The 11,727-nt window shown below is 38.2% G+C and overlaps 1 protein-coding gene across 1 annotated transcript in view; it reads left to right on the top strand.

Moving 5' to 3' along the window:
* WWC2 (WW and C2 domain containing 2) overlaps positions 1 to 11,727 on the top strand; it is a 92,367-nt gene that overhangs the window by 27,404 nt on the left and 53,236 nt on the right. Inside the window, exons 5-8 of the mRNA XM_023532881.1 lie at positions 4,198 to 4,327; positions 7,205 to 7,351; positions 7,953 to 8,026; positions 11,479 to 11,721. Coding sequence (XP_023388649.1) covers positions 4,198 to 4,327; positions 7,205 to 7,351; positions 7,953 to 8,026; positions 11,479 to 11,721 — 594 coding nt within the window. The remainder of the gene's footprint in view (positions 1 to 4,197; positions 4,328 to 7,204; positions 7,352 to 7,952; positions 8,027 to 11,478; positions 11,722 to 11,727) is intronic.

The raw sequence follows: 11,727 nt of genomic DNA, 5'->3' as shown, positions 1-11,727 counted from the left end.
GTGAGTTGGGATTGTCAGCAGAGAAGCTTGAGTGAGTCCCTCACTTCCAGGTGCCTTCTGTCCTTCCCAGTTCTATGCTGAAGTCTCATAGGCCGTTGGCATAGCTCTGGCTGGGCCAGGTTAAATGAAGGTGTAGATGACAGAGGGTTGCAGGATCTGGAAACCCCTACCCCACTGCCAGTCCCTGGAAGTCGCTGTACTCCCCACTAAGAGGCCTGGCCTAACTAAACCCTGACAGGCTCACGAAGACTCCCCACCTCTCACAGTCCCCACCCCCAGGGGCGCTGATGCAAGGGAGGAAGCTGATGGTTTTCACAGATACATGACCAGAAGGCGGTATCCTTTGAAAGGACTTCAACTGCTTTTGACTTCCCTCCTCTGTGATGCAGGGCTCTGTGCCACCAATTGTGGTGCAGTATTTATAGGGATTTCCCTGATCCGTCTTGTGTTCTTCTCCGCATCTCCTTCAGTAGCAATCCAGGGCAGCAATGCGTCACCCCTTTTAAAGATCCTATATGTTTGCTGGCCAGGCAGACATAAGCTGTTTGTTCTGTATGTTTGTTTGGATGATGAATTATATCTCAAGACATCCAGTCACTACCCTTGACCACCAGTCATGTGACTTTAGTTTCAGATATTGATTTAATGGCTCACTCTTCTGTTTTGCCTGCTCACCTCATGTAATCTTGATCATGTTATTCTTTCAGATGCTCCCATCCTGGTGTTTCTCTAACCTGACTGCATATTAACATAATCTGAAGAGCTCTTAAAATAACATGTTTCTAGTCCTCCACCCCAGGTGTATTTTATGACTCCCCATGTAGTTCTTAAGCAGTGCTATGTTCTCAGAACTTCAGTTGGTTGCAGAGCTCCCCTAAAAACTGAGCAGACCGAGAATGACACAGATGTGTTATTTAGTAATTGTATGTCAACATAAAGGAGGGCTTTGCGGCAGGAGTGGAGAGAGAAAACAAATTTTAAAGAGCACCACAAAATGCTTAGCCATTCGTTAAACATTTTTGAGGCACGTGAAATTATAACTCATGTCACCACCCGGGATTAAAGGTTAGCCAAACTTGCTGTTTTTGTTATATTGATATAACAATGCCGTATTGTTTCAAAGCAGTTTGCTTACAAGCAGTTTTTATAGGAATCTAAGGCATGTTTAAGAATCTGTCAATAACATTCCACAAGAAAACAATAGACATTTGTTGTAGGAACTCAGGCATTCTCTTGTAATGATTCTAATTCCTTGAACCAAGAGCAGGAAGATATGATATCTAACATCAGAAGGCCTCTCTTGTCGATCTTAACTATAGACAAAATAAAGCTGTTTTCATTCAAATGTTAACCACCATACGACTATAACATTGAATAATAATTGATTGAACCCAGAGACCATAGTTTTCAAGAAACCACATTCTTGGTACTATAAAGAGACTTTTACATGGGGTATAACAAAAAATATATTTCAGGAAAAGATTTAAATAGAATCCCACTGCAGGCTTTTGCAGTTTTTCACTCATTCACAATAGAATGAAATATTTTTGTTGAATCTGGAATTACAATGTAACTTAAACTCAGCTTTCATTTTACTTGGTATAATAGTTCATACCAGATGAGAGAATGTGGTCTTATTCTCTATGTTATTCATTTCAGTCTTTGGTTCTAAATTTGACTTTGGCCTAAGCAATAGTGTAGCATATGTGTAGATGATACCAGGAATTAACGTATTTCCACTTTGCCACCTCCCGTGTTTAGTCAGCATTTGAAAGGGGGAAATGATGAAACACCCACAAAGCCAAAAGCTTATACAGATTCCATGAAACTTTGGATCTAAGGGTACTTATTTTCCAGGGAAGTCATGTAAATGATAATCTCTTTCAGAAAAGACTAAGTTATATGGAAAAAATTAATTATAGGTTATACATAAACCAAAAAAATTTTTTTTAATTTTAAGGAAAAATATAAAATGGTATTTCTCAAATTAAGAACAAAAACCAAAGTACTTTGTTTTAAAAAATCAGCAAGTAATGCTAATATTTTATTATAGTGTCAGTTAGGATCAAAAAAAAGTAAAAAGGCAGAAGGTGAAAAGTGGAAGAGAAAAAGGAAAAATGTGGAGGTAAAGGGAAAAAAAACAACAACATTTAAAGTAAAAAGATTCAAAGGCGACAGAAGCAGGGAAAGAAAGATCAAAAGGGGCTCCCTGGTGGACGCTGAGACGACACGGCTTGTTCTTGTCATATTCAACATTCAATTGAGCAATGGATACCCAAGAAATTTTCATCTATTTTTAAAGCTCTCTGAAATTTAAATTAGCAGTGTCGAAGTAGTCCTGCTTTTATTTTTAAATGTTACAGTTTGTTTTTGAAAACAGCTCACCTACTTTTTACTTTCAAATGTTAAAGTTGATTTCTAAATTAATTTATTGTACTATTAAATTCTGTAGGTTTTACATAAATGGAAAAGTTATTTGGGCTTTAGAAATTCACCTTGACACAGTTTGAGATTTATGTCACGAAATCTCACAAATTATTATCAAAATAAGTTTTTTGCCTCAACTGACTTTGATATTTAAGGGATTCAATGATTTCATTGATAAATCTCTTCCCAAATAAATGGAATTAACCAATATTCAAAGTACTTCCAGTATTTTTATCAAATCTTCTAAGTGTAATAGTCATAAGAGCCCCAAGCCTAGTCTGTCATTTTAAGGTAGTCACCCTAAGCTAAGTGTTTAGATAATTTAGGAGCTACATTTGCATAAACTTTCTGGCCTCAATTTCTTCATTTGGAGGAAGCGTAACTAAATCTTTAGGGTCTCTTCCCACCCTCAACTCTGTGTGTGTGTGTGTGTGTACGTAATTCAGTTTAATTCAGATTTCATTATTTGTACTTATTATCAAATGACAGAATGTGTTTTATTTTGGGGTTTTTTTTAAGACTTTAATTGCTTGTTCAGCATCATAAAATATTTACTAAAATAGTGCTTGGGGAAATACGTTATCTACACACTGCACTTGTTTTAGTAAACTTTGGAAGCGTGAATAAGATGGCATTGTTTTTTGTTTGATTTTTTTAGATTGTACTCTTTAAGTTGAAATAAATATAAATTATTAAATGTTTTAAACCAAATGAGCTCAGAGCCAGTTTTCCGTGATTTAATAAGTGGCTTTCCTTTGTGGATATGACCAAGAATATGTCTAAGAACTGTTGACCGATGGTGGAGGCATAGCCACACAGCCCCCAGTGAAGCCCAGTTATGTTCATAATGAACCATGGGCAACATAGGTGGTAGGAAGAACCAGGAGAGTGATAGTGAAGAAGTTGTTAAACCATTTTTAAAAAGAATTGGGTAATTTGGTTGGGCCCTTCAAAACAAAGCTATAGGTTACATGAAATCCTCTGACATAGGGTGACCTTGAGAACTATAAAGACATTTGGTAGCAGATCTGCAGGGGTAATATATCAGTCTATTGAAGAGTTCCTTCTTTAGTGTTAGCTGACAAATGAACACGTCTGCCCTTCTACCTTATGCCTAGAATTGAACTCATTTGGCAAGGCAAGCAATTTTATCCCAATACATGGTTCTTACAAAAAAAGAATAAATACTTTTCATATATTTAAAAAGAAATGAGAAACTAATCACAGGATCCAAATATTGTAGGCTATTCACTAGTGTAAATAATAATTACTACCATTTATTAAAAGCCTACCACACTGTAGGCACTCTGCTAGATTTTGCAACAGACATTATGGCAGGTAAAATTAGGCGGCAGTGATGAATCCTGTAGTTCCTGCAGTTGTCCACTTTATTGACACTTCTGTCCTTCTGCTAAATCATTTCCTTATGTCTTTAACCTTTCTCAGGGTGGAGATCAGCATCAGCATGTGAAGAGCTTTGAGTTCTGTCAGCTGCAGGATCACCCAGACAGACTGAAATCAAAAAGACTGAGCCTGAAAATGATTAGAAAGGGACTGGGTATGAGGTGGGGAGTAAAAAGAATCTTAGCTAGAAGTGATTAGAAGAGACAGGAGGAGAAACAATCATTTTGAAAGGATGTCGCTGGTATGTGAGAGTCAAGGAGTAAAACAGCCAACTGAGTCAATCCCAAACCAGTTCCTCCTGTCTGTTTAACTTGTATTCTGTCTTTTTTTTTTTCTTTTTCCTTTTTTCCCCCACTCTTTTAACAGAATTGATAAAAAAATGTCTGGAGGCCAGAGTGGCTATGAACTTAGTGAAGCCAAAGCCATTCTAACCGAACTGAAATCTATCAGAAAGGCTATCAGCTCAGGAGAAAAAGAAAAACAAGATCTGATGCAGGTATGTGATGGAACATTTTGTTAAGTCAAACTACTACCTTCTGGGGCCCAGAAACTCTCTTTGAAGGAGACGTTCTCCATCGGAGTCTGGATGGCCTTTTATCATACCCACTCCATTCATACAGAATGGTACTGTAGGAGGTTGTTATAGGCATTAAGGCTGCCTTGGAAGAAAACAGATTGGTTCCAAGGTTCTGATACGCTCATTTGAAGACAGGCTTTGGATGGCCTGTGAGACAGTGGGTAGTAGGTCCTGGAGCCCATATAAGGAGAATGGCATCCTTGTGCACCTGCAACTCACTGGAAACTTCATGCGGAACCCTTGTAAGTAGGGTTACCCAAACCAGTGATCCTCAGCCCAGGATACATAAAGGGCATGTTACCTGTCATCAGTAAGTAGAAGATATGCCTGGTTGGAAGGAGGATCTTATGTAAGGATCATAGAAAAGCTTCTCCCACCCCAGCTGATTCTGAGGTCCTAGCGAGGGGTGGGGTGAGGAATGCTGACCCAGGAGGGGGATATCTGTATATTGACCTTAGGAGATCTGCTAATGGCAGTAGATCCCCTGGGTACACCTGTATAGTTCTCACTGTACAGGTCTTAATTCCTAACGACTCAACCTCGTGTATAGAAAAAAAGACAAAACAACCATTCAATGATCAGTGTTCTACATTCCGAATATCTATTTAGCAGATAAAGTCAAGTGTGTGTTGTTGTTTTTTTAAGAGTGTATATCTTCCTCCTCTTTCCTTATCACAAGCTCAGAATTCTTTATATTTCAGATATTGGAATTCTTTACCTAGCTGAGTAAGGATTTAGTCTGTATCTTTGGGAAAATATTGGAGCCAATGGTGATGTTTGCATTCTTAGTAGAACCTCTACGTTTAAAAACTGTATTTGATTACTTCATGTCAGTTTTCAAAATGCTAGTTGAATTAGGTAAATATTCTCAAACCTATATAATTTTGCATTTTGGGAATTTCGCAAGAAGAGATCAAATAGAAAAAACAACAGTAGTAATAGTAAGTACTTGTATATACTGACTTTGTGCCAGGCAATCTTCTGCTTGCCTTCCGTAGAAATAATTCATTTAATTCTCACAACGACTTTAAAGATAGGCACTGTGATTATCCTCAATTTACAGACAAGGAAGTTACAGCATAGAAAAGTTAAGTAACTTACTTAAAGTCACACAGCTAGTAAGTGTCAGGACTTGGGTTCAAACCCAGGTAGTCTTCCTCCAGGCTATATGGTTTTACATAAACATAACACACACAAGACTTTACTTGGATGTTCCTTTTTGTTCTGCAGTGATCCTGCTAATTAAATCACTAATTCTTGAAATGCATATAATAGGTCCTTTGAAAAATGTTAATAGAACTCGAACAAATTTACATTGTAATCTTATAATTCAGCAATTTGGTCATTTTTGATTCTTCATGTAAACTTTGGATTTATACAGAGCCAGACTGAATTAAAAGATTAAATTCCTTTTCAGTTCCTAATATATATAAAATAATTAATCAGTAGATAACACAAATCAACAATAGAGCTGAAAGGGGCATTAGACGTCTCCTGTGACTTTTAAACTTCTTTGACCATGACACACAGTAAGAAATATATTGTACATCAAAACCCAGTACCACACAAATATCTTTACTTATAGATATACACAAAACAAATTTCACAGAAATATGCCTGCTCTTAATACTAGCAGTGTACTCTGATTTTATTTTCTAGTCCCTTCTATTTCATTAAAAAGCATAATGATCATGACCTAAATTAATTGAGTGCATCGTCATCACAGGTGGGTTTGAAAAATACTGATAATAATACGGATGGAAAAATAGAAAAGACTTGCTCAAAATCACTAAAAGATCTGTTTATCCTTTTCTGTGACATATTATTTGGTGTGATCATTTAAGTTTTATCCCTCTTGCACATACATTTTGCTTAAATATCCCTTTGAAAGAAATATAGAAGGTGTGTGTGTGTGTGTGTGTGTGAGTGTGTGTATCAGATCTCTGATAGTTCTAATTCCTTATCATGAGAATTTTAAATATCAGGATTAAATTCTTGTTCTTAAAGTTGATAATTTATTTCTTACCATTTTTATCAGTGTTTTATAAGTTTTTTTGGTAGCAATTTAGATAATTTTTTTTTCTTTTTCTTTTTCATACTTTCATTTGCTCACATCCTTCCTCTGAAGTAAGCTTACCTGGTGCGGACAGCAGGCATGTTGTTCACTTTTGATTATTCATTTTACCACACCAAATGTGTCACTGTCACTGTAGACAGCGCCTTGCAGTTGACATATAGACAGGCTCTGATCCGCTGCAAGTACTGTGACTTCTGGGCCTCAGTTTCCTTATCACCAACATCAATGTGAGCTAAATAATCTCTCAGGTCCCGTGCAGATGTAAAATGGCATAATGGCAAAAGTCTTCTAAGAAGTCGTCTTGCTATTTCTAAAATGAGATTGTATTATAGGTGTTCCATGCCTTCATAATTTTTACTGCATAAAGTGAGTAGTTCTTATTAAAATAGAGACTTCTTTTTAATGAAATTTTAAAAATAAGGAATACACGTATTAAATATAAAGAGCATTATTCACAGGGTGAATAATTCCCAGGCTATCTTGGGAAAATTAAGATAACCTATTTAATATGCTCTCACATACTTTCAAAGTCACGTGCGTATGTGCAAAATTATACTCTACCCTTATTTTTTCAGTAATTTAAAGCACTAAGTACCTACTAAATTAAAGTCTTTGTTTTTTTCTAAAGAGATTAGCTCTTTCAACTTAATTTACCTGGTAGGGAAGTTTTGCCCTCTTAAATGTTAAGCTTTATGAAGTACTTTGTATTTCCTGAACAGAGTCTTGCTAAGCTGCAGGAGCGGTTTCATTTGGATCAGAGCATTGGCAGATCTGAGCCAGACTTGAGATCCAGTCCTGTGAACTCTCATTTCTCTCTCTCCAGACAGACCCTTGATGCGGGGTCACAAACGAGCATTTCCGGAGATGTAAGTTACCAATGTGGGAGGGCCAGCCCCAGCACCATCCTTGATGGGCCTTAATTACAATAAGAATGTGTGTTCTCCCGTTTGGGGCCATTAGCAGGGTTCCCAGTTGTTTTTGTATCCTATCAGGCTTCTTTGAGTTATGTGCTATGAAAGTAAAATAGGTAGAGATCAACAGTAGGGCTTGCCTATTGGAAAAATTCATTTCTGAAGTTATTCGGTTTACATTTTATGCAGTTGAAAGCTGAATGATGGAAATTTTGGCTCATAAAGACGAGGAAATTAGTTCTAGTTCATAAATTTTATTGACCTGTATACCCTTCATAAATTCTTAGATACCAGAAATATTTACGTGATATTTTTTGTCTTGAATTTAATGTGAGGAGGAAATGATGTTAATGTCTTTGATAGACAGACAAGCTTGAATTAAAGAGAAATGTTGTGCCCCTACTGGGACTATAAAGTAAGTGCCTTTTTAAACTGGTGTTCTCAATTTCAGTACCATCTTCTTTAGTTTTTCAATTACTTGTACTTCTCAGAAACAAAAGCAGTTTACCTTCATTCATTAGCAGAGTTAATTGACTTTTTTCCTTTTTTTTACTAGATCGGAGTGAGAAGTAGATCAAATTTAGCTGAAAAGGTCAGGCTGAGCCTACAGTATGAAGAAGCCAAAAGAAGGTAACAACAGTAGGACAACTGTTTGGTTCAGTGGTCCAGGGGCTCCGACAGTATTTTCTTTTCCAGAATTAATCTTTACTCCTAGAGTGCCATCTGCTGGGCGCACCCACACGTGCTCTGACTGAGATTACCCTCGGCGTTTTAGAATGTTGGGGTTGCAGAGTCCCCTCTCTGCTCGCTCTCTCTTCCTTTCCCCTGCCCCCAAAGGAAGAACAAGAATTAGTAAGAAGTGTGGGGATGAAATTGTCTCCTTCTCTTCTGGAAGAAAGAAGCATTGAGCTGGTACAATACGTAACAATTAAAAGTGCGATGATACAAACATGATACAGTGGCTGAGGTATAGGACTTGATAACAGTTGATGAGTTCTAAGATAAATAGCTTTAAGCATGTTTCTTTGCTTCGAAAGGAATAAAGACCTCCTGCTAATATCTTTGAAGATACTGAGGTGTCTGTTCCAGTGACTTCTGGGAGAAGGAAGAGAGATGCTTGTTTCTCTCCTTTTCCTTATCAACTCCTATTAAACCCTCTACTCTCTTTTTCTTACCTTGTGACTCTGCATGGGTAAGGCATAAGAGACTTCACCGTTCTTACCTAGTAAGCAGACCCAACTTGTTTTCATAATATAGGACACCTTGCTTATTTTGAGGGAGAGAGCCCTACTGATACATTTGATATCATTTCCCTTTTAAGAGTTTTAAAATGCTATTGATAGATAAGTTAGGAAGACACTGGGGAAAAAACTGCATTATCACCTTGCAAGTGACAGAGAAATTTATCACGATTCTCCTTTATGAGCATGAAAAGCTCAACTGAGAACCTACTAGAGGTTCCTACCATCAGGAAGACCATCAGATGGGTGTTGAGGTATATCTATTGTTACTGGCGATGATGATATTTATAAGTAATTGGCCAAAGTTCTTAGAGGTTATCTGGCTTTAACAAAGTAATTATTTGATCTGCCTAAATATAATATTTGCCTCTGTGTAGCCTGTTACTAATATTACTTAGTTCTTCGATTTATTGAAAGAACCTTAAGCTTCGTTCCACAAATTATTAACCATGGGAGCTTGAGCAAGTCACTTGGCCTCTCTGAACAACATTTCACTTGGCTAGTTTTCATGCTTATAAAATTTTCCAGGCAGATTATAAATTTCTTGTGGTTAGGAAGAATTTTGTATACTTTATTGCCTGTTTCTCGGTGCCCAGGGTAGCACCTTGCCTTCACTAAAGATTGAGGGTTGCTTTGTGGTTTTGTGAACCAGTGGTATGGAAGCTGCTGGTGGAGGCAGCTTGCAGCCCTCCAGCTGTGAGCAAGCCGGTTCTTTAGTTGTTAGAACTCCTGGGTTCTCCTGTAAACAAAGCCCAGGATTTGTGCCTCGTTTTCTGAAGGAGAATGGCCATAACTTAGCATTAACCCTGAGAGCCAGGCCTCATGCCTTGGGTTCTTTGGGACTTGACTCAACTTCCCTTGGATCAACTTGAGCTTTTGCTTTACTTGGACTCCTAATGGTTCGTTCCGTCTGGAACTCGCGCGGCACTTCTCGTCACAGGTGTTCCCCCAAATCTTCCTCTTTTGTTCCCCAGATTTGGTGTACTCTTTCCATATAAAATTCAAGACCTACATAATGCCTGATCACACAAGCCATTGGTGACTTTCTTTCCTTCTTTCCATTGTTGCTACCATTTCAATTGGTTAACTCAGTTGCATCAAAACTTAAGATGCTGGTTCTTTCCCATTTGGTTGCATTGCTATTTATTACCTAATTTGGGGTTTTATTTTAAAGTAACTAGTGATGCTGTCAAGAAGGTAACTCTCAAGGGTTTATGTATATGTAGGAAATGCTTTTTCTTCCTAAATTCTGAATAAGTAAAGAGGCGGGCTGTGTTTCTCTGAAACCTGTTTTCTCCTCCAGCCTTTGTTTTATGTGCTTAATGAAGCTAATAATACCATGCTTATTTAGCATTTTGATGATTAATTTTCCAGTACGTTGAGACAGTTGTTTATGGTTTTGTGGTTAAAGCTGAAGAATAGCTGATGTTAGATCTATCATAAATGCAGACGGTGGGTGAAAATCGGAAGTATATTATGTATGCAGTGCCAGTTTAAGATGGCAATTTTATTTTTAACTAAAACAAGGAACTTATGGCACAGGAATGTGAACTACTTCCATCTTTGTCCTGAACATTTTTGCTCACCTTTTATCTTCCTTTCTACAACTTCGTCCATCAAAAAGGAAAAACAAAATTCCCCTTTCTGCTTGTTTTTTATATTCTGGTATGTGCTGTAACAACATATAAAGTAATCATCCAGCTTTTTGTTTTTAAATAAGAATATGGCTTCTTTGTGCTAATATCAGTTGTATTCATAGTGTATCTTGATCTTGTGCTTATGGACAAAACAGCCAAGTGCCATTTACCTTATGAATAATCCATATTGTCCTCACAGTGACAGAGAGCAAGTTATTTGAGTCAGGTGATGAGACATTCTTATTGAATCGGGATTAACTTGACCATTTAATATAATGCTCTAGAAAGAGTGAAATCCGGGCTCAGGCAAAATTATGAAACTGGTGAAGTTTCCCTTTGCTGCTTTTTCTTCTTCTTCCTCCCATCCCCATTCCCACACTTCAGCACCTGTTGTCACTCTGGTGTTGCCTGTGCTGCTAGAGATCCAGCAGGTGCTGTGTGCTCCTTTGCAGCCAAATGACTATCTACAGAGGCAAGCCAGGTCAAATGCAATGATGTCTACAGTACCAGCTCAATAAATGTAGACACCAATCAACACCGTGATAGGAAGGAGATTTCACAGTGCACAGCTTAAGGAGAATGCTGGTGGAGGAAGCCAAGCCTTGCCCCCTTTTCTTGATGGATTGACTGTTTTAATACTGGTTGGCCAATCTGCTGCTCTCTTCTTCCCCTCTTCCCCCCTTGATTAGCTAATATCCTAGTTGCTGCCCAATCTACCCTGGGGACAACCATTTTGCTAGGGGACAGCATCTTTTTCTATAGGAACAAAAATCTATAATGCATTTCAGGCATCGTTTACCTCAGGGTGTTTTTGTTTGTTTGTTTTCGTTTTTATGGAAGCCCTCCAGATATCCCCCTGTCACTCCACATAGTAGTCGTCACACATCAGGACTGACCTGCCCAGGGTTCCCGGAGCTCTCCACTTTTTTAAGCTTCTGTGTGCTTCGACTTTCACCGTTTTTCAGATAGGTGGCTGTGCTTACTCATATTTTCAAGGTGGGAAAATGAAGCAGATGACAACTAAGTATAGAGCCCAGAGACTGGGATATAGGCTGTTGCTTTTACTCATACCAGGCGATCACACCCCTCTCTGGTAAATTTCTGAGGAAATTTAGCATTTAAACCCCAAACTTAGCCTGGTTTGTGTTTTCCCTTTCTTGGGAGTCCTAAGTATGTGCACGCCTCTTTTATCTCTTTATTTCAGCATGGCCAACTTAAAAATCGAATTGTCAAAATTGGACAGTGAGGCCTGGCCTGGGGCACTGGATATTGAGAAGGAGAAGCTGATGCTGATTCATGAAAAAGAAGAACTTTTGAAAGAGCTTCAGTTCGTCACTCCACAGAAGCGCACTCGCGATGAATTGGAGCGCCTGGAAGCCGAACGCCAGCGACTGGAGGAGGAGCTGCTGTCTGTGAGGGGTGCGCCCAGCCAAGCTTTGGCCGAGAGGTTGGT

This window comes from Pteropus vampyrus, unplaced genomic scaffold (genome assembly GCF_000151845.1).
Source record: "Pteropus vampyrus isolate Shadow unplaced genomic scaffold, Pvam_2.0 Scaffold92, whole genome shotgun sequence".
In the NCBI taxonomy this organism is placed as follows: Eukaryota; Metazoa; Chordata; class Mammalia; order Chiroptera; family Pteropodidae; genus Pteropus; species Pteropus vampyrus.
This window is presented reverse-complemented; position numbering and strand designations above follow the sequence as displayed.